At 43.3% G+C, this 26,205-nt stretch overlaps 1 protein-coding gene across 3 annotated transcripts; it reads left to right on the top strand.

Annotated features, from left to right (window-relative positions):
- Positions 1–1,634: 1,634 nt before the first annotated feature.
- PRNP (prion protein (Kanno blood group)) lies at positions 1,635–19,433 on the top strand. 3 transcript variants are annotated; one of them, XM_012755168.2, is made up of 3 exons: positions 1,666–1,723; positions 4,771–4,869; positions 16,975–19,433. In XM_012755168.2, the coding sequence occupies exon 3, from the start codon at positions 16,985–16,987 to the stop codon at positions 17,747–17,749; it is 765 nt and encodes a 254-aa protein (XP_012610622.1). In that variant the 5' UTR covers positions 1,666–1,723; positions 4,771–4,869; positions 16,975–16,984; the 3' UTR covers positions 17,750–19,433.
- The last annotated feature ends 6,772 nt before the right edge of the window (positions 19,434–26,205 follow it).

Here is a 26,205-nt window from a genome sequence, read left to right as displayed (position 1 = left end):
ATTTGAGTATTTTCCCCAAACAAGAATGTTCTCTTTTACAAAAAGAGTAGATGCTAAGAATTAGCTTTCCAGACCAGGAAGCCATGGTGAATGCTTTTGCCCATTCCCGCACTTCTGTTGTGTGCCAGCCCATTGAGGCTAGGAAATGGCTTCTGGACGTGAGATAAGGATCCACGATGATCCTGGTGCAGTGGTCAGAAGCTCACCACTTTAAAGAACAGGGCTTTAAAGGATTGGATGGAAGGGTAGGGGAGTGGGAAAGATGGAGAGAGTAAGAGGAAAATGTCTTGTATTAATACGTATGTCATCTTACATTTTCAGAGAATGAAATGTTTTGGCTACTTCAGTATTTCACTTGCAAGAAAGTAATCATGTATATCAATGACAAATTGTTCACTTAAGAATTAGCGTACAATAAAATACACTAAGACAAAAAAAAGAAGTGGTCCTATTTACAAAGTTAATACACCTTCGACATATTTTCACGCTTTAAAAGATTTCAAGGCCAGCCCTCCCAGTTCTACCGAATCAGCTGCGTCCAAAGGCCACGGCCTCCAGCCCCCTCGCCGCCCCTCCCGCGCCCGCGGCTGCACACTGACAGCCCCCGCGCTGTCGCACCTGGCTCTGCGCTGTGCATTCTCCTGGCTCCTCCCTCGCTCACCACCACCTCTTGTCCCCTCCCGCTTAGTGATCCGCCTTGAAACACAAATATTCAATCCAAATCCTGTTTCCAGTGGGGGCGTCAACATTCTAAACCTCTTTCCTTACGTGCCCCGTAAGCATCTCAGAGCCCACAGCGAGGGCGCTAAACAGCTCTTTTCCCCAAGACAGGCTTAGCGTACGTCCCTTTCACTCTCAAAAGCGACCCAATTGGGGTAATAATTTATACGGTGGTCGCGGTAACTCCACCTCCTGTCCTTCCATCACTTCATCCGCGGCCCTCCTTTAAATAAAACAAGCCCCTACCTAACATCTCCGCAGGAATCAGGAGCGAGAACACGCCTGCTTCCTGCACGATACCTCGGGTGATGGGAGGGCTCGTTACACGTAGCGCATGCTATTCGTCAATATCAAAATCGATATCATCTCTTTTGCGTAAAATAAGGAGCAAGCGAATGAATGCGTAAAGTAAGGAGCAAGAAAGTGAATAAATGAAGGGACGGATGTGCCCTTTCCAGACCTCAAATTCTAAGGGTTTATGTGACAATTCATAATTATTGGGCTCAATCCAGGGTGAGCAGTTGTTTTTTTCCTCTTTAGAAATTTCTGGTTACCAAAGTTCCAGAGATTGCTTTCGCATTCCCTAACCATTCATTTTCTCGAGTTCTCCATTATGTAATGGGGATTTGGGGCTTTGGACCGAATTTCTAATTAAAGATGGTTTTTATAATCAATGAGCAATGTCGGGGAGCGATGGCACCCGGAGGAGGCATCAACCGATGCCAGTGTTTAAGCGAATCTCGACTCGTTTCTCGGGTGACTCATTCCGGGCCCTGCCTGGCAGCGCTGCACCCCCAACGTACGCCGCGGCGGCGGCTCGCCGGAGGCGCCCGCGAGTGCGCGAGGCCGGCGGTAATTGGTCCCCGGCGACCTCGCCCGCGAACGCCTCCGCCCCCGGCCCCCGCCCGCCCGGCCCCTCCTCCCGGCGCGCGTCAGCTCCGGGCCCCAGTCGCTGACAGCCGCGGCGCGGCGAGCTGCTTCTCCCCGGCTCCCGACCGAGCCGGTAAGCGCAGCGGGGGGCGTGCGCGGGGGCAGGAGTCCGAGAACTGGGGTGCGGCGGGGCAGCCGCGGAGGCCGAGGGAGAGCCGGGGCGCGGGGCGCACGGCCGGGCGGGGTCGGACCTGGGCGCTGAGGAGGGGCTGGGGGCGCGTGGCGCGGTCGGGCCTGCCCCGTGTGCCGGTCCCTTCTCGGATGACGCTGCTTGGCTTGGGTTTTCGGCTTATGAAAGCCCCCGTTTGTTCGGAGTGGGGGTTGGGGGGAGCTGGTGGGGCCCCTCCGAGGGGTGTCGGTGGCGGAGGCGTCTAATCGCTCCCTCTTCCCCGCGTGGGTGCGGGATGGCGAGTCGCGCGGCCCCACGGCCGCAGGTGCGGGAAAGTGGGGGCGATCGCCGGCGGCCGGGACACTCCAGGAGGGCCGCCGACGGGCGTGGCTGGGGCGCTGGGCGGGGAGAGCGGACGAGGGGCTCCTGGGGGACGCAGGGCTCCGGGTCCCCGCAGGTTGGCTGCCCCTAGGAGCCGGCGCGCAGAGGCGGGGGCCAGGGGCCGGGACGCCCTTTGGCAAGGCCGGGCGCCTCCGGATGCCCAGCGGGTGCCTGGGGGATGGCTAGGCAGGTACCAGCCCGCGGCCGGGCTGCGGCGGGGAAGGAGTTCCAGGACCCCTGGGGGCCTCCCGCGGCCGCCGAGCTCCTCCCTGGAGGCGGCCCCGCCCTTGGTCCCCGCGGCTGGAGCAGCCCTGGGGGAGGCAGCGGGGCCCTCTCGCCACCCGCGGAACACCAGGGGGCGTGGGCGGGGCCTCCGGCCTCGGCGGGGAGGGGTCTCGGGGAGGCCCCGCCCCCCGTTCGCGCCGCCCGGGCGGCCGAAGACCCCCCAGAGCGGCCGCAGGTGCGACCGAGAACCTGGCCATCAGGGCCCCCTCGGGGAACCAGCCTGTCCAGCTGTGCGGCAGGCGTGTTCCCGTTTCATTATTAAACAATGGGGATAAATCCATTTTCACTGTCCTTTTTAAGGATTTTTTTCCTTTTCTCTTTGTAATAGCTGTAGCAAATATTTTTTACCGTGTAATTAACCACCGTTACACCCATCACCATCGCAGAGCCACAGGCTTCTGTTTTGGTGTCGTCGCCTCCAGATTCATACACGACGCAGTGCAATTTCACCGCTGTAACCGTGATGGTCTCCATGGCTGCGTTATTTTCTTGTGCTTAGAGCATCACGGTTTAATAAGCAGTTCCCCACATGCACGACATTTGAGATGTTTCACTTTTCCTTAAGAAAAACAACTCCACGTAGAATATGACTAAAGATTTAAAAAATCTAATTATCAGAAAAAAATGGGAACAAAAAATGGAATGAAAATGTGAGGCCTCTGGAAAGATTAACAACTCTTTTAGATTTGAAGAAGAAAGAAAAAAATCACCCATGAAAAAGAACAATTTTACCTGCACAAATACTGAGAAGCTCTTACAATGAAAAAGAGCTAGCCTGAAAGGGAAAGAGAGCAGAGAGCTAGGGTGTGATTTGTATATTATTTGTATCTGACCCAAGTTTTTCATACTTGCGAAAGGAAATTATTAAGATTATAATAAATGGTGAAGTGATGAATCATTTGCAGAATGAAATGTAAATTAGAACAATTTTGGGTTATCATTTTAGGTCTATAATTTAATAAAACAACGATCATACTAACAGCAACCCCTGTTGGAAGGTTGCCCAAAACTTGGCATATTCAGATGTCCAGGGAAGTGGCAGGGCTTTGGGTTTGTTTTTTTTTGTGGTTTTTTTTGAGACAGGGTCTCACTTTGTTGCCCAGGCTAGAGTGAGTGCCATGGCGTCAGCCTAGCTCACAGCAACCTCAAACTCCTGGGCTCAAGCCATCCTCCTGCCTCAGCCTCCCAAGTAGCTGGGACTACAGGCATGTGCCACCATGCCCGGCTAATTTTTTGTATATATATTTTTAGTTGGTCAATTAATTTCTTTCTATTTTTAGTAGAGACGGGGGTCTCGCTCAGGCTGGTTTCGAACTCCCAACCTGGAGCAATCCGCCCACCTCGGCCTCCCAGAGTGCTAGGATTACAGGCGTGAGCCACCGCGCCGGCCTAAGGCTTTGGGTTAAGAAAGATGGTTTTGTAGTCAACTTTGTGACTTTGGACAGGTCACCTAAATTCCTAACCCTCCTTTTGTTCATTCATAAAATGGAGGAAATGATACCTACTTCCAGGATTTGTTGCAAAGATTAACTTTAACCAGCTATGTAAAATTGGCCCTTGGTGTCTATGCCTTATCCTTTTTCCTATTCACACCCCACTGGGGACGTTTTGAAGCACTACAAACCTTTTGTAAAGCAATCTGGTGATGCATTCAGAAATTGGAAGCTGTGACCCAGAAACCCCACTCCTGGGAATTTACCTGCAATGGAAGAAATAAACAAGGAAAAAAAAAAAAAAGCCATATGCGGACACATATTCCAAACAGGATGATCTAAAATAAGAACCAATTGGGAAACAACCTGAATGTGTAACAGCAGGGTAGTAGCTAAGAAAATCATGACACATTAACTGAACAGGACATTACATAACCATCAAAAATCATGATTTGGGGGCCTGTGATATGCAGCGAAAAAACTAAGTCAAAGTACAGGTTACTAAACTGTATACTTACCCAAACATGAATGCATATGTGAAAAATCTGAAAGGAAAAACTCCAAAAATGAGAATTTTAATAGAAATTATAAGTAATCTTAATTTTCTTTTTGTGAATGTATTGCCTTCACTAAATAATGAGATTTTTTAAAATAGATCACAGCTTTCCATTTTTAAAATGAAATGGAACCACAGTTTTCTGTGTGTGGGAGAAAGGAGGAGAGATTATTATCATATTTGCTTCTTAGAATAGAACATTTTTAGCTGATCTTGTTCCTTTTTCAAATATTGTTCCATTTTTTTCCTGGAGTAAATTTATTAGTGATTTAGTAATTTGTTTATTAGATTTTTTCTTTTTAAAAATCACTTCTTAGATTTATCAATTTAGTTTTTTCTTTTTTGTTGTTTTTAAGGACTCCTGAATATATGTCAAAACTGAACAATTTCAGCCACACTGAAGCGTTCTGTCTTCCTGGAGACACAAATCCAGTTTAACTGAGCCACAACAGATTGTATGTACCCTGCAGAACCTCTGTGGTCTTGTAATGGTTGAAAGTCACCAACTGTCACAGAAAATAAGGGTCAGGAAAGGCTGTGATCACAAGCCCTTGTTCCAGAGGCCACTGAGCTCTATCTGTGTAATTCACACCTAATTGCATCATCATCAGCTTAATTTTGCAGAGAAAGGACCACAGCTTTCTCTAGAATCACACCAAATTACGTAAGGCAGCAGCAATTTTAAAACTAAAATTAAAAAACAGCAATAATAATGTAACTAATATTTCTGCACCACATTGACACTGAAATGCCTCTCAATCAACTGACAAAACCAAGGTAAAAGGATCTCTAGGCTGTAGTTTTAACTTACCTAGTCTATTCTCCCTTTTCAGATCTTATATCCTCTTCCAAGGCTACTATATCAGCTGTGAACTGCTGCATATTAAACATTCAAAATATGTCTGTTTCTAAGCCGGTGATGGCTACAGCATTATAAAATAATCGGGAAGTGTATGTGCAGGACTTCTCACAGTTGAGAATTTTTTTCTCAATTTGTTAAACAGTCCTTTTTCTCCTACTGTATTCTGCCTATAGCTTTTATAGTATTGTGTGGTCACTTCAAAGGAGGAACACCCTTTTATGAAAAGCATTATAAATGTTAAGGATTAGTCGCCTGAGGACCTAGCTCCAAAGCCTGACTATACTATACTCCAGTTCCCTGGGACGCTTTTATAGATTTCTAAATCCCAACGCTAGACACTCTCAGGCTGGCCTGGGATAGGTTCCAGCAATAATGGTTTTTAAAAGTTCCTTCGGTAATTTTGATGATGGACCATGTTGGGAACCCTTTGCCTTATTCGATCCAGGACTGGGCCTCACGGTGCCAGTATAAAATCCCTACCTCAAAATTGTTTGCAAAACTGTATACAGCTCACATCAATTCGTTAAGGAGCAATGACATCAAAAGATTAAAATGGGACAAGTGAGTTTACTTAGCTCAGGAAAGACAGGGACAGTGTGGGGTGAGGGTGGAGGAATGTCTGATCCTTACCACTTTGCCAATTTAACCAATTACGCCTTAGACTGTAAAGTATTGTTCTGAGTATCTGAAGTTTGGCCCTCAGCACACTACCTCAATGGGTGGGAAGGCTTTGGTTGCTATATTTGGATCTCAGCTCTGTCACCTTGAGCTGTTACAACCTTGGGACAAGTTCTTACCAGCTCTGACTCTCAATCCCTATCTATAAATGGGAATAAGATGAATGGGGTAATTTAGGGATCGTGTAAAGCATTGGATCTAGTTTCATTGTTCTGCCATTCTGCTCATGCACCAATGCCATGTGATCTTACTGCAGTTTTGTGTCCTAACACCTGGCAGGCCAAGTGCCTGGGGATTATCTTCTCGTTCAAAAATTTCTCTAGTCCTCTTAATTCTGAGTATTGTTTCATAATGTTCTCTACAATCCCCTTTGAATTGTTTTTCAATTTATTTATTTTTTATATTGACAGATAAAAATTACATATGTATTTATTGTGTACAACATGATGTTTTAAAGTATGTATACATTGTAGGATGGTTAAATCTTAGCCATTAACATATGTATAACCTCACATAGTTATCATTTTTGTGGTGAGAACACTTAACATCCCTCTCAGCACTTTTCAAGAATACAGTATTCCATCATTAGCTAGTCACTATGCTATACAACAGAGCTCATGAACTTATTCCTCTTACCTAACTAATTATAAATCCTTTGACCACGGTCTCTCCGACACTCACCCCAACTGCCTCAGCCTCTGGTAACTCTATTCTATTCTCTATTTTTTTGAGATCAACTTTTTTAGAGTCCACATTTGCATGAGATCATGTGGTATTTCTCTTTTTGTGCCTGTGTGACATTTAGGTTGAGTCCATATCTTGGCTATTGTGAATAGTGCTGCAATAAACATGGGAGTGCAGATATTCTTTCAACATACTGATTTCCTTTCCTTTGAATATATATTTGGATATATACCCAATAGTGGGATTGCTAGGTCATATGGTAGTTTCATTTTTAGTTTTCTGAGGAACCTCCATACTGTTTTCCATAATGGCTGTACTAGTTTACATTACCACCAGCAATGTACAAGGGTTCCCTTTTCTCCACATCCTTATCTTTTCTCCTTTTGATAATAGCCATTCTAACAGGAGTGAGGTTATATCTCATTGTGGTTTTGATTTACATCCCTCTGATGATTAGTGATATTGAGCATTTTTTATATACCTGTTGGCAATTTATATATCTTCTGTTGAGAAAAGTTTATTCAGGGTTTTTTTGCCCATCTTTTAATTGAATTATTTGTTTTCTTGCTATTGAGTTGTTTGAGTTCCTTATATATTTTAGATATTAACTCCTTATCAGATGGATAGTTTGCAAATATTTTCTCCCATTCTGTAGGTTGTCTCTTGGCTCGGTTGCTTATTTCCTTTGCTGTGCATAAGGCTTTTAGTTTTATGTAATCCCATTTGTCTATTTTTGCTTTTGTTGCCTATGCCTTTGAGGTCATAGCTAAGAAAATCATTGCCCAGAACAATGTCATGGAGTTTTTCCCCTATGTTTTCTTCTGGTAGTTTCATAGTTTCAGGTCTTATATTTAAGTGTTTAATAGATTTGAGTTGATTTTTGTATATCGTGAGATAAGGGTGTAATTTCATTCTTCTCCATGTGAATATCCATGTTTTCCCAACAGAAGTTTTTGAAGGGACTTTTTTCCATTGTGTGTTCTTGGCACTTTTGTCAAAAATTAGTTGGCTGTAAATGTGTGAATTTATTTTCGGGCTGTTTACTCTGTTCCATTGGTCAATGTGTCTGTTTTTATTCCAGTACCATGCTCCTTTGGTTACTATATCTTTGTAGTATATTTTGAAATCAGGAAGTGTGATGCCACCAGTCTTTTCTCTTTGCTCAAGATCACTTTGGCTATTCAGGGTCTTTTGTGGTTCCATACAAATTTTAAGATTGTTCTATTTCTGTGAAGAATGAAACTGGTATTTTGATAAGGATTGCCCTGAATTTGTAGCTCACTTTGGATAGTATGAACATTTTAACAATATCAGTTTTTCCAATTCCTAAACATGGAATATCTTTCCATTTATTTGTGTCATCTTCAATTTCTTTCAGCAGTGTTTTATAGTTTTCAGTGTAGAGATCTTTCACCTCCTTGGTTAAATTTATTACTATTTTTTTGGTAGCTATTGTAAATAGGATTATTGTCTTGACATGTTTTTCACATAGTTTGTTATTAGTGTATAGAAATGCTACTGATTTTTATATGTTGATTTTATATCCTGCAACTTTACTGAATTTGTTTACTCTAATACTTTTTTGGAGGAGTCTTTAGGGTTTGCTCTATATAAGATCATGTCATCTGCAAACAGGAACAGTGTAACTTCTTCCTTTGTAATTTGGATGCCTTTTATTTTTTTCTCTTGCCTAATTGCTCAGGCTAGGACTTCTAGCATATATTAAATATTAATAGAAGTGCTGTGAGGAGATATTCTTGTCTTGTTCTTGAGCTTAGAGGAACTTTTTCACCATTGAATATGATGTCAGCTGTGGATTTTTCATAAATGGCTTTTATTATGTTGAGGTGCATTCCTGCTATACCTAGATTGTTGAATGTTTTTATCATAAAAGGGTGTTGAATTTTGTCAAATGATTTTACTGCAACTATTGAGGTGATCCTATGATTTTTATCTTTTTTTTTCTGTTAATGTGATGTATCACATTTATTGATTTGTATATGCTGAACCATCCTTGAATCCCAGGAATAAGTAACACTTGATCATAGCGTATGCCCTTTTTACTGTAGTGTTGCATTTGGTTCGCTAGTATTTTGTTGAGGATATTTGCCTCTATGTTCATTGGGGATATTGCCCTATAGTTTTCTTTTCTTACATTGTTTTGTAATGTGATCAGGGTAAAGCTGGCCTCATAAAATGAATTTGGCTATATTCCTTCCTCTTCAACTTTTTGGAAGAGTGTGAAAAGATCTGATATTAGTTTAAATGTTTGGTAAATTTCAGCTGTGAAGCCATCAGGTCCTGGGCTTTTCATTGATGGGAGACTTTTTATTTACCACTTGAATCTCCTTACTACTTACTCCTCTTCTCAGATTTTCTATTTTGTCATAATTCAGTCTTGATATGTTATATGTGTCTAGGAATTCTCTTTTAGGTTATCCAATTTGTCGGCATGTAATCGTTTACAATAGTCTCATGATCCTTCGTATGTCTTTGATAGCTGTTGTAATGTATCCTTTTTCCTTTCTGATTTTATGTCTTCTCCCTTTTTTTGTTAGTTTAGCTAATGGTTTATCAATTTTATCTTTTCAAAACACCAATCCTTCATTTCCTTAATCTTTTCTGTTATTTTTCTAGTCTCTGTTTCATTTATTTCTACTCTAATATTTATTATTTCCTTCCTTCTATTAATTTTGGGCTTAGTTTGTTCTTGTTTTTCTAGTTTCTTATGGTGCAAAATTGGGTTGCTTATTTGAGATCTTTCTTCTTTTTTGATGTATGTGTTTATTACTATAAATTTCCCTCTTAGAACTGCTTTTGCTGAATCCTATACGTTTTGTTATGGGATATGTGTCCATTTCTGTTTGTCTCAAGAAATTTTTAAATTTTCCTTCTAATTTATTAATGTACCCATTGGTTGTTCAGGAGCATGTCATTTAATTTCCATGTACTTGTGAATTTTCTGAAGTTCTATAATTGATTTCTAGTTTTACACCATTGTGGTCAGAGAAAATACTTGATACAATTACAATCTTAAATTTGCTAAGACTTGTTTTATGGCTTAATATATGATCTATCCTGGAGAATATTCTGTGTGCAATAGAGAATAATGTGTGTTGTGTCTGTTGGATAACATGTTCTGTATTTGTCTGTTTAGGTCCAGTTGGTCTAGAGTATAGTTTAAGTTTGATATTTTCTTATTGATTTTCTATCTGGATGATCTGTCTAAAATCCAAGGGATCCCTAGAATCTAGGGAATTACAAAATCCCCTTTGAGTTGGGACTGAAATTGTATTGACTTCATGGATTATTTGTAGGTGAACTGGTATTTTTCAATGTTGTTTTCCCAGCCAAAAATGTTATATGTCTTTCTCTTTTTCCGGTCTTCTTTTATGCCTTCGTACAATTTTATGGCTTTCCTAAGTCCTACTATTTATTTTTAGACTAAATCCCAGATATTTTAAAGTTTTTATTGCCATTATGATTGGAATGTTTTTCCCCACTAATCCTTCTAATTATAGCTGATTTACAGACTCACTGGTTTTTTATATTTATTTAAAAAACTGCCACCCTAATGAGCTCACAAATTTATTCTAAGACATATTTGAATGATTTTCCTGGATTTTCCAGATAGAATACCATATCCAGGTGAACTTCCAGAATAATCTAAAATAACAACAGCAGGCCCGGCGTGGTGGCTCACGCCTGTAATCCTAGCACTTTGGGAGGCCATAGCGGGTGGATTGCTTGAGGTCAGGAGTTCGAAACCAACCTGAGCAAGAGCGAGACCCTGTCTCTACTATAAATAGGAAGAAATTAATTGGCTAACTAATATATAAATAGATAAAATTAGCCAGGCATGGTGGCACATGCCTGTAGTCCCAGCTACTTGGGAGGCTGAGGCAGTAGGATTGCTTGAGCCCAGGAGTTTGAGGTTGCTGTGAGCTAGGCTAACTCCATGGCACTCACTCTAGCCTGGGCAACAAAGTGAGACTCTGTCTCAAAAAAAAAAAAAAAAAAAAAAAAAATCAAACTTTAACGGGAATGCCTTTCCTCTTAAAATTACAATAGTGGGTGGGCTTTGTGTTTGTGATAGCAGTTCTTTATGATTGAAAGAGACTACCTTCCTAGTCAGGCAGAAACTTCTTAAAATAGCTTAAAATTTTTAAAGAATGGATTTTTAAAGAATGGAAATTTTCAAGGAATGGATGTTGATTTTAATTGAAAGCTTTTCAATGCAGAAATATTTTTTTCTCCTTATCCCATTAATTTTTCTGATTTTGAGCCATTCTTATATTCCTAAAATAATCCTTATTGATCACAATGTATTCTTCTTTTACTAAACTGCTAAAATCAGTTAGGTGGTATTCTTCTTCTTCTATTTCTTTTTTTTTTTTTTTGGGATTTGGCACCTGTGTTGCTGGATCCTGTGCAGCAGGGTGGCTAAGAATGCCAGCCCGCCCACTGCAGTTTGGATCTCACCCTCTCTCCCATTGGCTGTAAGCACTGCATATCAGGTGAAGATGCCCAATTGTTTATCTCCACTGAGTTCCAGATTCTTTTAACAATCACCTAAATTGATACTCTCACTTAAATGTCTCATACATATGCTACAGTTTATGTGTCCAAACTAAAACTCTCAGTTTTAGCTTTCTTTCCCAAACATGGCCCCCCACCAGTTTCTCCTATTTTGGTAGATGACATCACCACCATCCACCTGGTTATAAAAGCCACAAACCTGGGCAACCCTCACTCCATCCACTCTATCAGCAAGTCTTACTGTTTCTCTTTGCAAAATCCAGCTCATTTATTTGCAGCTCATCAGCTACATTAACACCATCCCAGGCCCTTGATTTTAAATACTACGAATACCTTTTACCATAGTGTACTCTTTCTGTTAACCTTGGCCATAGTTTTCTTCATAGTGTTGAATAAGAATCCTTAATTTTTATGTAATCAAATTCATTAATCATTTGCCTTATGGTTTGTACTTTCTGTTAAAAAGTTCTTCCCTAGGGCTGGGTTCAGTGGTTTATGCCTGCAATCTCAGCATTTTGGAAGGCTGAAACAGGAGGATCACTTAAGGACAGGAGTTCAAGTCCTCTTGCCTGAGCAACATAGTGAGACTCCATCTCTACAAAAAAAAAAAAATGTTTAAAATAGCTAGGTGTGGTGGTGCACACTTGTAGTCCCAGCTACTCAGAGGGCTGAAGTGGGGGGATCCGTTGAGCTCAGGAGTTTGAGACTGCAGCGAGCTATGGTTGAGCCGCCGCACTCCAGCCTGGACAACTGCAGGAGACCCTATCTGGAAAAAAAAAAAAGTTTTTTCACCCACTCCTCCTCCAGGTCACAAAGACATTTGCCCATATTTTCTTCTAATGCCTTAGTCCTAGCTTTCACATGCAGATCCATCTGAGTTCTCTTTTGCATATGGTATCAGGGATCCAGTTTTCTTTTTCTCCATTTTCCCAGTAGCATCGAACCTTCCTTTTTTATTGATTTGTGGTGCCCACTTTATGTAGATTAAGTCCCTGATAAAGCATATATATATACATAGGTTTATCTCTGAACCTCCTTATCTGTTGGTATGTTCCTGAACTTTTACCATCCAGTCATTATTACTGTGGCTTTGCAATATGATTTTGTGTCTGATAGGACAAATTCCTTCCTCTTTACTCTTTTTCTTTTTTTTTTTTATTGAAATAGAGTCTCACTCTGTTGCCCAGGCTAGAGTACCGAGGCATCAGCCTAGCTCACTGCAACCTCAAAACTCCTGGGCTCAAGCGATCCTCCTGCCTCAGCTTCCCAAGTAGCTGGGACTACAGGCATGCACCACCATGCCCGGCTAATTTTTTCTATATATTTTTAGTTGTCCAGCTAATTTCTTTTTATTTTTTTGGTAGAGACAAGGTCTCATTCTTGCTCAGGCTAGTCTCGAACTCCTGAGCTTAAACGATCTGCCTGCCTTGGCCTTCCAGAGTGCTAGGACTATAGGCATGAGCCACCACGCCCAGCCTTTTACTCTTTTTTTTTAAGTTAACTTTTTTATTCGTGGACATTTCTTTCCTTGTGATAATTTATTGAATTCCTCAAAAGAATCCACCTGGATTTTGATTGGCATTTTATTGAAGTTGCCAGTTCATTTGGGGATAACTGACATCTTTATAATACTGAATTATCCAGTAGAGACCATGGACTCTCCATTTTCTCAGATCATCTTCTAAGTTCCTTATATTAGAGTTTTAATTCTCCCCACCCCCATGGAAATCTTATCTTTTCTTAGTTAAGTCAATTCCTAGATGCTTTACCGTTTGGTTGTTATTGTGACTATCTGTCTTTTCTTCTAGGCAATTATTACAGGAAAATGCAGTTGATTATTGTAAGCTGATCTGGTATCCTACAACCTTGCTGAAATCTAGTAGGTTCTCATGTTACCTCTGTTGATTCTGTTGGATTTTCTATGTGTATGATCACATAAATTACAAGTAATATCAGCCCAAGCTCTTTCCTTGCAGTTCTTATACCTGTTACTTCTTTGCCTTTGAATATGACATTGGACAGGCACTTGAGTTCTGAGACAATGGACATCTTCTCTTGTTTCTAAGAGCATTTTTAGTGTTCTTCTGAGTGATAGATAGGTATTGGCCACTATTAAATACTTCATCGAATATCTTGGAACATGCCAGAGGATTAGGCCACAACCTGACAGTTCACAGGGAGGATCTTAGATGCAAGGTCCCCAGACCTGCCGGTGCCCATCTCCACTCAGAAGCAGTCTGGCCCCATCCACCATCTGTGCCCAGTTGCTGTCCTCTGTGCCTCCCTCACTGTGCCGGGTCATTGCCTGTCCATGTGTCACCGTGAACTCACAGAGCCGTAACTCTTACAGCCTTAAGCAGGTCTGTGCAAAGCCCCACTCAGAGTCATTCCCCTGAGGCGTCCTTTTCCTCCCATCTTGCTCATCTTAGATAACAGCTCTAGCCAGCCGGAGTCCATCATGGTGGCTGACACATGAAATAAATGTTTATTTAACACGTTAACTGCCATGTGAGTTGTATTTAACTCATGCTAATTTTGAACCTGGGCCTTGTGAAGCATACGTAACTCACACGTCTCTTGTGAGCTCACACTCTCACTTGCGAGCTGTGTGAACTATTTTTCAAGTTGCATATAACTCATGCACAGAAAACAATAAAAAATTGACAAATTTTTCATTAAGTTAGAAAGGCTCATTTTGTTCTCAGTGTTTTTATTCTATTTTCCTAATAAAACACTGTGACCCCAAGGAAAAATTTTTTTCCAGTGTGGCAGCCAATGTGTCAACTGAATTGAAGATGTTAGCTGGCCGTTGCAGAAAAGAATGTTTCATAAATGTATAAGTATGGTTCTCTTTTGGAATCCATTGTAAATATTTCATTTTTATTAATAGTTTGATTATTCCTTATGTTTTATTTGAGATATTTTCACATTCATTCATTCATTCAGCATTTGTTTTGCATGTCGGTGTGTCGGGTGCTATGTCTGGGGATGCTGCTATGCACAAAACCAAACCCCTGTCTTGGAGGAGCTTACGCTCCAGTGGAGAAGATGAACAATAAGCATACGATAAATAATATATCAAGTAGCCATAACTACTCCAGAGAAAAATGAAGCAGGGCAAGGAGAAAGGAAGTAGGGTAGGGATGCTGTCTTAGGTAGAGTGGTGTGGAAAGTTCCTTGAGATGACATTCAAGCAGATGTGAACGGCATGAGTAGCTGGAGGAAGAGCCTTCCAGGCCCAGGGAAGACCACGCTTGTCAGGTTTGTGGAGCAGCAGAGGCCCAGGTCACGTGGGGCCCAGTCAGCATAGCCAGGACTTTGTGTTTTATCCGTAGGACAAAGGAGCTCCACTTGAGGACAAGGAAGTGGCAAGATGTAACACACATATTAAAAGGAGGATGCACAGTGGGGGTGGAGGGAAACCCAGAGGCTGGTTAGGAGGCTGTTGAAGGAATCAGGTGAGAAGCGATGGTCATGTTGGAAAATGTGAGGGGCTGAGGGGCTTAGGGTTTATTTTCAAGATAGAGCTGCTAAGATTTGCTGATAGATCCAATATATGCTGGGAGAGAAAATTCAAGAATAACTCCAGGGTGTTGGCTGGATTTGGCTTACTGGGGTGAATAAAGAAGTTGTTGACATAAAGCCTCTTTAAATTGGGAGTTACTGACTCAAGGGGTGGTCCGCTAGTTTGTGAGCAGTGGGGAGGCTAAGAGCTGGGCCCCATGAGATCATGGGGCAAGATCAGGGAAGCAGCCCTGCAAAGACTAGGAGCCAGGAAGTGTGGGGGCAGGAATGGGCCCAGTCATCATGTCCCAGGACCCTGCGCCTAAAACCACCACCCAAAAGAGCCTCCAAACTCCTACTTGGTGTGATCTGAGTACTGTAACTTGGCTTGTAACTTCCAAATATATTTTGATTTGCTTATGACCACCAAGTGACAAGTAAAGCTCTTGTGATTTCAGTAATGTTAGTAGAAACATAAGCAGGTTGTCAATTCAATTATTTGTTTAGCAATTCTATGGCTATTACCCAATTTAATTGTTAGCTCTGCAGGATATGATAAATTATTTTTTAATTTTAAAAAAATTTACAGATAATCCCAGTTGCTGGGGACAAGACTAACTTCATTCACTGTTACAGCATATGGCATTTTAGGTTTTATACAGTGATATTTTAGAGCATATGATTTGATGTAGGGTACAGTAGAGACTGTTTAATAATCATTCTACTATGTGTCTTTGATCTCTGCCCTCGGAACTGAGCACCCATGGTGAGATCTTTAATCTGAAAGGAGATTTTTTTTTTTTCAGAGACAGAGTCTCTGTCGCCCCAACTAGAGTGCAGTGGCGTCATAACTCACTGCAACTGCAAACTCCCAGGCTCAAGCAATCCTCCTGCCTCAGCCTCCCAACAGGTGCACACCACCAGGCCTGGCTAATTTTTCCTACTTTTTTAGTAGAGATGGAGTCTCTGTCTTGCTCAGGCTGGTCTCAAACTCCTGAGCTCAAGTGATCCTCCCACCTTGGCCTCCCAGAGTGCTAGGTTTGCAAGCGTGAGCCACTGCCCCGGGCCTGAAAGGAGATTTTTAATTTGATGAATGTACATTCTGCAAAAGAGTATAAATTATCATCTAGAATATTTGGTTTGTTTGTTGTTTTCTAAACTATGCTAGCCCTTTTGTATAAAAAAAGGTTTCTTTTGTATCACAAACTAGAAGAAAATAAATCACTCATAAATATTAAATGTTGAACCGAAACGCACTCAGTGAGCAAGTATCTGTTCAGCTTGTGAACACGGCCCATTTCCCCCACTCTGAGCAGCCCCATCTGTCTGCCTGTCTGTCTGTCTAGAAAGAGAGATGAATTTACAAGGTGGCTTTCAAAATCTTAGATGTTTCCTGTTTCTAGTAGAATTGTATTGAGAATTCCTTTGAGGAAAAACTTGGCATTTATGTGCTCAGGGGATATTAATTCCTTAACTTAACAAATATCTATTATGTCCTGCTCTGTGCCAGGCACTGCCCTAGCCTCTGAGGATACAGCAGCAAACAAGAGAGACTTATTTCCTGCCTGTATTCTTGCAGAGGAAAGAAAACATTGAGCCAGCTATTTGCAAAGTTATGTAATCACTGTCATCCAAACTAGACATTAGACTCACACAAGATGTCCATAGGCCACACTTGGCCTCAGGTTCCTCAGAAGGGTCCTCACAGTGGTCCACAGCATCCAGGGACTTGTCTTCACCCCCAGCCCCAACAAGTGACTGCTCAGGTACAAGGGAATGAGGTCCAGGGTGGGTAAAGGGTTCCCTTTGGCATAGAAGCCCATCCCCTATAAGAGCCAATACCCCGTATAGCAGCCTGACTGGGCACAGTTTCCAGGATCTTCACAAGGATATGCCTCTTCACAAGAATCGCTGCTCTAAAGAACCTCAAAGTTACGGCAACCCCCTCCCCCCAGAAGGAGTTATGATTCTCCCAGTCCAGATGCAGCTTACCAATGGAAATTATTTGTACCATAAATGACATTGTTGGCATTCCACCTTTATTAGTTTTCTAGGAAACAGAGCTAAACATTATTAACTTAGGTCAAATTTGTCCTTAGAGAAAGAGAAAGAGTTGCATTCATGCTTTATTTACAATTGCTTTTGTCCTCAGTGTTGCAGAGAAGTGCAGGGCATGAAGAGTGTTTTTACCGAGGAGCTGAAGGCATCACTGTGCACGCATTCATTATGCAGCAAACGTTAAGTGGTTTCAGCATAAATATAGGGCACTGACACTGTCTTCTTCATTTTGCAGATCAGTCATCATGGTGAGCCTTGGCTCCTGGATGCTGGTTCTCTTTGTGGCCACATGGAGTGACGTGGGCCTCTGCAAGAAGCGACCGAAGCCGGGAGGCTGGAACACTGGGGGGAGCCGATACCCGGGGCAGGGCAGCCCTGGAGGCAACCGCTACCCACCGCAGGGTGGCGGCGGCTGGGGGCAGCCTCATGGCGGTGGCTGGGGACAGCCCCATGGGGGTGGCTGGGGACAACCCCACGGGGGCGGCTGGGGACAGCCTCATGGTGGCGGTGGTTGGGGTCAAGGAGGTGGCTCCCACGGTCAGTGGAACAAGCCCAGTAAGCCAAAAACCAACATGAAGCACATGGCAGGCGCTGCGGCGGCGGGGGCAGTGGTGGGGGGCCTTGGCGGCTACATGCTGGGGAGCGCCATGAGCAGGCCCCTCATGCATTTTGGCAATGACTATGAGGACCGTTACTATCGTGAAAACATGAACCGTTACCCCAACCAAGTGTACTACAAACCGGTGGATCAGTACAGCAACCAGAACAACTTCGTGCACGACTGCGTCAATATCACCATCAAGCAGCACACGGTCACCACCACCACCAAAGGGGAGAACTTCACCGAGACCGACGTCAAGATGATGGAGCGCGTGGTGGAGCAGATGTGTGTCACCCAGTACCAGAAGGAGTACCAGGCTGCCTACCAGAGAGGCTCGAGCATGGTCCTGTTTTCGTCCCCACCCGTGATCCTCCTCATCTCTTTCCTCATCTTCCTGATTGTGGGATGAGGAACGTCTTCCTGTCTTCACCATCTTCTTCATCTTTTTCCAGGTTGGGGGAAGGGGTATCCACCTGCAGCCCTTTTAGTGGAGGTGTCTCATTCTTGCTTCTTTGTCCCCCTTAGGCTAATAAATCCCCTTGGCACTGATGGGCACTGGGAAATGTCAAGTAGACCCAGGATGCTCTTTATTTAAACTCCTTTTGAGTGAGTCCTTCATGGGCCAATGCTAATCTGGGCCAGTAAGCATAAGAGCAAATCACCACGGGTTCATCTAGACTTATTTTTGATCTGGTGCTATTGCACCAGGTTGGAGCTAAAATGAATCTCAAATCAGTCCTCAAATACTGTTGCCTGAAAACCTCTGGCTCTTTCAGCAACTAGAGCTCAATACACGGATGCCCCATCTTAGCGGTGATTTCATAGCAATTTGGAGAAATTTTCTCATCCATTTTCAGAAAACCCGACAGCATTTCTGCCAAATTTGGAAAGAGGTTGCATGATACTCATTTAAGAAAAAACAAAACTAGAACTCCTTAACTCTCGAGCCGCAGGCTCAGCCCGCTGGAGCACATGCTCTGTGTCTGCAGAGAACTGTGACCTCTTGCAGTACGGGCTACACAGGAGCTGTTGCATCAGGAGTAAGTGTCGGTGCAAGTCTAGATCTCTGGCCAGAGGACATATTCACAGGGAATGAATAACATGACACATATGAAATAAATAGCTGCAACAGACATGAAAGGCTTCTGGGACCGAAAAATCCAGCATTTGGGAATGGTGCCCTTTGAGGCAACCTCTCATCCTGGATGTTGAAAGTACCTCCATGTGGCATTCCTTTCTTTGGTAGCGTAAACTATAGATAATTAAGGCAGCAGAAAATTAGATTACCTTCTAGACAAATCTCCTTTGTTCATTTCCTGGAAGCCAGAATGATTTAAATGTTGTGTGAGTGAAACCAGGAGATTTTAACATAGAGGAAAGCTGCAGTTGTAAAATCACAGTCATCATAGAGGATTGTGTGATGAAGGAAGTGGCTGGTGTACAGGGAAAAGAAGTACTTGCATTTCTGCGTTTCTGTCTCATAATTGTCAAAAACCAGAATTAAGTCGAGTCCTTAGTCTCTGTAATTGGCTTTTGAATCAAAGAATAGGGAGACAATCTGAAACATATCTTGGATTGGAATGACAGGAGCATGATGCATTCAAAGTAGAAAAAGAAATTCTGTTCATGTTATTTAAGTAAGGTAAAATGATTCCCTGAATTGTTCAATACCGTCACCTAGCAGATATATATTACTGTTCTGCAATGTTATTGGCTTGCACTGTGCGGGTATTCTATGTAAAAAATATATATATTAAATATATAAAATATATATTGCACATGAGAAACTTAGGAGTTTTGTTTAGAACAGTTAACATCTGAAAAATCTAATGCATTAACTGTTTTTGTCAGGTACTAAATACTTACTATGTGGGAAACCCTTTTGTGTGGTCCGTAGGCTTACAATGTGCACTGAATAGTTTTATATAAGAATCCAAAGTGGGCACCATTAACTGGTCTTTGAAATATGCATGGACTTTATATTTTCTATATTTGTAACTTTGCATGTCCTTGTTTTGTTGTATAAAAGATTTATAAATGTTTAATATCTGACTGAAATTAAACAGGAGCTAAGATGAGCACCATCTGTGGCATTTGCGGTTGCTGTCCCTGTGCTCGCGCGTCTGGGCAGGGTAATGTGGAGGTTAACCTGAACCAGGTGGCACTTTCAGTCCTCACTCCTCCGTTAAGACAAGGCTGCTGGTTCGTGCACCTGCTCCTTGTCCCACCCTCCTCCTCACTTCCCAGTTGCCAGCAGTTTTTTTCTGCTGCCTTTTTTTTTCCCCCCCAAAGTATCTAAGTGCTCTTAGCACTGGATAAACAGCTAGGGCACTATTGCAGCAGTAGGAACACTCTGGAAGCTTTTTTCTGTCTTGGATCCAGAAATAGATTTTCTTGATTGATAAAATGAAATTTAAGTTCTAAAGTACAGCTGACCCTTGAACAATGTGGGGGTTAGGTATCTCAAAGTTGATCCTTACATAAAAATTTCTCAAGCTATTTTTACTCTACCTTTTTTACCGTTTTCCTAATTATTTAAAAATAAAATTTTCATTGTTCACCAATCATAATTTCTCAAAATTAGCCCACTAAGAAGACTTAAATCATTCAAAGAATAGGCATTGGTAAGACCAGAGTGAGTTATATCCATCTGTATCTTTCCTGGGCCTCATGTTTTCTTCCTGTTACTTCTCACTCCCGTGAGTTGTGCTAAAGGAATTTTTATGAAAAAAAAAAAAAAAAAAAAGGAAAGAAAGAAAAAAAAAATTTAAATGACCAGCATAAACATAACTGAGTCTAATCCTCCGGAGAACTGTCAGTTGCCACCTTTGTTTCCCTTCTACCCCTCTGGGGCTAAGACCCTCCTCTGCCTTCGGAGGGAAATCGGGGTCTGTACAGCTCCCCACTCTAGCGGGAGACTTAGCCCCAGCCAGAGCCTGAGCTTCTCCAGGTTCAAGCCTTGACCTTGTTAACTGACCCAAGCGTTCTCTGATTTATTTCCGCCTAAGTAAGGCAACTTCCTCTCCGCCTCCCCAGTACTCTGCCCCCAGGATTCAGCTCTTCCCGCACTAACCTTGTATTTCCATCCTTTGTCCCCTCCTTTTGAGTCCTACCCATTTTCAACAGGAAAGCCACACCTGGTCCGTGATTCACCTGTGCTTCTGTAGAACTGTCCCTCCCTTTTTGGCCTGGAGCAGGGCTCTGGGCACTAGAACGTGCACATGAGTCTGCAGGTGCTGACTGTAGGTCTGGGGTGGGGCGCCAGAGTCTGCATTTCTAACTAGCTCCTGCGAACCAAGCGGTAACAAGGCTCTGGTGGCTCCACACTGCAGTTTGCATCAGAAATTTCTGGAAGGCTTGTTAAACACAGATGGCTTGGCCCCACCCTCAGAGTTTCTGATTCCCAAGAACTGGGGCAAGGCCTGAGAATTTGCATTCCTAACAAATTCCCAGGTGAGATCGCTCCTGGAAACCTACTGCTCTACAGGAAGATGCAAAAGAAATAGAAGGCTGCCCCCGCCCCAAGATACTCACAAGGCTATCCCAGACAACAAACACCTGCCTGGGAATAAGAACCTGAGAATTCTGCCTAGAAGGAGGAGAGAGTTGGGAGCTCTAGGGGGTGAATGACAAGGGAGATATAAGGAGGTAGTTAATTCCCACTGTCTGAAAATTGTGAACACAGCTGAGTTCCGAAGCCCATCATTACTGAGAGATTTGGCTAAACTCGGGAATGGTACTCGGCCATTTGAGAACAGCACTTCTCAAACTCTGATGTGGACACGAGTCACCTGAGAATTTTGTTAAAATGCAGGTTTGGAGACCACAGGTCTGAGGCGGCTGGGAGATTCTGCAGGTCTGCAAGCTCCCAGGTGAAGCAATGCTCCTGGCCCAAGAAACACATAGCAAGACAAGGACCCAGGGGCCCAGGTCATCTTGGGGAGCTCTAAGTCTGAACAAGAGTTTGGGGAAGCACGGAGGCTTAGGAGGCTGGCAGGGGAGACTACACTCCTCTTGTTTTGACTCAGCACTGCCTTCTGCTCAGTCCCTTGCCTGGGCCCAGTCAACAGAAGCAACCCAACCCCCCACCCCCCTTCCCCCACCTCCTCACCCCACCCCCACTGCAGGCAGTGCAGGGGCTTGTAGCTTATCTCAGAACTAAGCCCCTGGGGTGGGGGACTCTCTTTGAGGAAGTCTCAACCCCCTTGCAACAATGCCTTCACCCCTGGGGGCCTCCAATTTCCTTGAACCTTCAGTGGACTTGCTCCTGGTACTATGGAAAGTACCTACAATTTCCAAGTTAAGAGGACTCAGAAGGTGACGGTTTCAAGTATGTGGCTTCTCTGAGCTAGCTCTGGGCTTCATGGGTTCAGGATGGCACATGTAAGGTGCGTATAGTCCCATGGGCAGCCCGGTCATGAAAGGCCGGTGGAGGAAGGGCCCTGCATCTCACCCTGTGAGCCTGTAGCTGATTCCTATGCAGCTGCTCCTGCCTCCAGCATTTCCTGATGCTTTGACAGGCCAGCTGGGGCAGGCAGTTTGGCCTCTGAGGCCTGTCACTGGCTTACACAGCCCCAGGCCATGCTGCCCCCCTGGCCTGAGGCACTCACACCCAGCACTGGGGCCCCTGTCCCCACCACGTGCTTTAAGCGTTCTCCCTCCAGACCCCCGCTGAGAGCCACTGTCTTCTTCCTAAACCACACTCCAGGTGCCCAGGGTGTTGGGATCCTCTGGCCCAGAGCCAATTTCCAGGGCCCATGTGATCCTCTTATCTGCCCGTCCTCCCATGGGTGGAGCACGCTGCAGGTGTGCACACCCCAGTGTCCAAGAGGTAGCCAAAGTGTGTTATTTGGGTCCAGAGGCTACAGAGAGAGCTTGGACTTGTGGGCCCAGGAGTCCACATCCATGAACTCGAGGCCCCCACAAGGCACAGGATGGATCCAGGTGGCAAGAGAAGGGGGTGGATGGACCCCGGATGGAAGCCTCCCGCTGGAATGGTCCTCCAGGCCCTGCAAATATTAGAGACAGTCCTGCCCCAAAGCTTCTAGAGGAAAGAAGTGAAAGATTTTGCAACAAGGTCATTATTTTTCACAAATGTCCCCAAGTCATGGAAGTCTTCTTTAGTTCTCCACAAGGCCAGGATTGCCCATCTTAGGTCCTGGCTCAGCCTCACCTGAAGTACCTCCTGCCCCTAGACATCAGGAGACTTACACACTGGCCCCTCCCAGCGAATCCAGGACAGCCTCTCCTTACCTTCCCTTCAGGGCCCCACATGCGATTAGTGCAAATGCACCCATATTTAAAAGCATCTTTTTGATGAGCCTCTAGAAAGTGGCTGGTGCTGCAGAAATTTCTTGTAGCATGTGCTCAAATTTGCAGGATCCTAGCAGTCAGGTGACAACAGTCTTCCACCAGGGAATTTGCTAACACTTGCATCTAAGATCAGACCCTCAGAGCCATGGGGTCCATCAATTGGATTAAAAAAAATTATAGTAAGCCAAAATTTAATGTTTTTTCTTTTCTTTCTTTTTTTTTTTTTTTTGAGACAGGATCTCTCTCTGTTGCCCAGGCTGGAGTTTAGTGGTGTGATCATAGCTCACGGCAGCCTCAAACTCCTGGACTCCAGTGATCCTTCCACCTCAGCCCCCCAAATAGCTGGGACTACAGGTGTCCCCCACCACACTTGGCTGAATTAAAAAAAAAAATTTTAGAGACCAGATCTCACTATGTTGCCCAGGCTTGTCTCAAATTCCTGACCTCAAGCCATCCTCCCACTTTGGCTTCCCAAAGCACTGGAATTACAGGAGTGAATCACCAGGCCCAGCCCCAATTTTTTTTAAATTATAGTGTTTTCATGCAATAGAATGCTACACAGCAACGAAAAATCATGCTTTAGAAGAATTGTTAATTACATGAAAAAATGTGTACAATATAATTTTAAGTGAAAATCAGACTAGGAACATCTAAGGGCAGTATATCCATTTTATATAAAACAAAGAAATAAAATATACTATACAAATACACAGAAGAAAAATACCAGAACTCTATGGCCTTAATGTTAATAGTGGTTATTGCTGGCTAGTAGTTAACAGGTGATTTTTATTGCCCTCTGTATTGTTTTTGTTTTTTTGACAGGGAAAATTTTTTTTAAATTATGAACTCAATCCATTTGGTGTATTACAAAGGTGCAATACTTTTGACATAATCACCCTGAAGAGTAATTGGACAATAGAAACATTGTTTCATTAGGCCTCTCCCAGTTTGTAATAGGAAAAGCACGATATAAAGTGGAAGCCCATTAGTGTCCTTCAGGGAGACAGGCAACTTTCATCATAAAACCATGTCGACCAGACAATATTATTCAGCAAGAAAAAGGGAAAAGGACTGTCACATGGCCACAACATGGATGAACCTTGAAGACATCATGCTAAGTGAAAGAAGCCAATCACAAAAGACCACATATTGTTTGGTTCCATTAATATGAAATATCAGGAATAGGCAAATCTGTAGAGACAGAAAGTGGATTAGTGGTTGCCAGGGGGTGGAGGGAGGAGGAGGAATGGGAAGTTAATGGGTAGGGGGTTTCTCTCTGGCATGATACAAATGTGCTAGAGTTAGATAATGGCAATGGATAAACAATTTTGTAACTGTACAAAATATCCCTGAATGTACACTTGAAATGGTGAGCCTCATACTATGGGAATTATCTCAATAAAGGTTTTTGGGTTTTTTTTTTTTTTAAGGCATAGAATTATCTAAGAATACAGGTGAGGAGCAGGTAGGAGAGTTTTAGGCAGTTGATCGAGGTTTAATCTCTTATAAGAACATTTCTGCCCACTTGTTTTTCTTGAAGGTATTCCAGAAAACATTCTGTACAGAAGCACTAATAGACTTAGGGTCTAGCGTGTTTAAAAACATTTGGTCCAAAGCTTTTTCTGGCCACAAAATCAAAAGGCTAAAATCAACAAAAGTTGAAAAATCAAGTAGGATGTTCTTGACCTTTAAAAAGGCAAGAAAGGGGAAAAGGAGCACGGTGATGTTTAATCACAGAGGGGTTGAGTGGAACACCTGCCGTGACATGGAACACTGTAGAAGGCTGGTAGCAAGAGCTGAGGGGGTCATAGCAGGAGAATAGGCCCCTTGCTCCTGTGTGGCAGAAATATGTTCCCTTTTACGCAGTGTTAAGTACTAAAATGTCCTTAAGAAAAAGCTCTGTTTCTTTGATGAATGAATGAAGGAATTCTCAGGGGCCTGGGAAGGTGCTCCACGCACTAGTTTTTGTGAAGAGTCTAGTGATTTCTTTTTCTACTAGACTATAAGTTACTTCTCATAGGAAAGGTATTTCGACATCTTTCATCCACCTGATGGAAACTTTATCCTCTTCCCTGATGATGGCATTTCTCCTGACTTCTCCATCTGCCCAGCTGTTCCTTCTCCAGCTCACAGGAAAGTTATGCCAGTGAGTAAGGACACACCCTTGTCACACTCTGAGCTGTTTGGCAAGACTGAGCAGTGTAAATACCAGGCCTTGCAAAAGGGAGGCCCACGTTAGAGCCTCAGTTTCCCCACTGCCCTAGTTGCAGCCCTGCCTTATTCACCGGGACCTGCTTGCCCTGTCTGAGGCCTCGCTGGGCCCCGTAAGAACCAGACGTCCCTTTGGAGTCATGTGTGTGACTTTATGGCCTTCCCTTTTTTGGCCTGTGTTTATGCCTGGTCCTCCCTCCCTGTGCGTCATCTCACACCCGCCAGGCACTTCCACTTGGGGCCAGGAGAACAGAAAAGATGGAAGAGAGGCATTGGTGCATGTCCAGTTGGAAAAATGCATTGATGCTCAATCTAAATGTTTTTAAATGCATAAGATAAAATACACAGGTTACAAAAGAAACCGATTAAACTGAAGTATAGTTATCAAAATATTTTAACACTCATTAAGTTTAAACATCTAAAATCTCACTAAATAACATCTGCTGGTCAGCCTCATAACAATTGTAATCTCACAATGGTCAATGTAAAGGATATTTTGAGATCTGCCACACCTGGAATTGGTTGGCCAATTTGTCCTGGCCTGTCCCACGCTTTCCCATCATAGCACTGAAAACCCACATCCTGGGAACTCCCTCAATCCCTGGCAAACTGGGACAGTTGGTCATTCTGCCCATAATGTGGCATGACATCTGCGATTATAGTGGTGTTATAGCCAAAGGTAAGGCTAATGCTACTGTGGTTTGCTGCCTGCATTCTTCATGGAGGAAAAACTCTATTTCAGGTAGAGGTTAGTGAAACAAAAGATGCGATTGTTTTTTCCCATCCAAGTTTATGTATTTTCCAAATTCTGTCCACAGATGACTCCCTTCCAGGTTACAAACCCCTGCAACTAGTGGGGCAAAGTTAAGCCTACTCTCCTCTAAACTTTATACTTTGCTCTTGGCTCTATGATAATTTGCCAAACTGTTGTCATTGTTTATTTGATCAACACAACACAACTTCTCCATCGAACCCTTTTCTTACAGGGTCATGGGAGAATGAAAAGTAATCTCCTATACAAGAAAGTCTGCACGTAGCAGGTCATTGTGGTGCAATGAGAGCCCTCTTACACAGTCGAATCTGAATTGGCTGCATAATTTTAGAAAATTGTTTGACAGTTTCTACTAAAGCTAAACAGACACCTCTCCTTCAACCCAGCCTTTCCACTCCCTGAGTATTTGCCCAACAGAAATGGAAGCTGATGTTCACCAAGAGACATGCACAGGAATTTTCACAGCAACTGTATTTGCCATAGCCCCAAATAGGAGACAACCCAAATATCAATCAAGAGGTGAATAGATGGGCCAGGCGCAGTGCCTCACACCTGTAATCCTAGCACTC

This window comes from Microcebus murinus, chromosome 16 (assembly GCF_040939455.1).
Source record: "Microcebus murinus isolate Inina chromosome 16, M.murinus_Inina_mat1.0, whole genome shotgun sequence".
Classification (NCBI taxonomy): domain Eukaryota; kingdom Metazoa; phylum Chordata; class Mammalia; order Primates; family Cheirogaleidae; genus Microcebus; species Microcebus murinus.
Note: the sequence above shows the minus strand (reverse complement) of the source record. Positions and strands in the feature narration are given on the sequence as shown.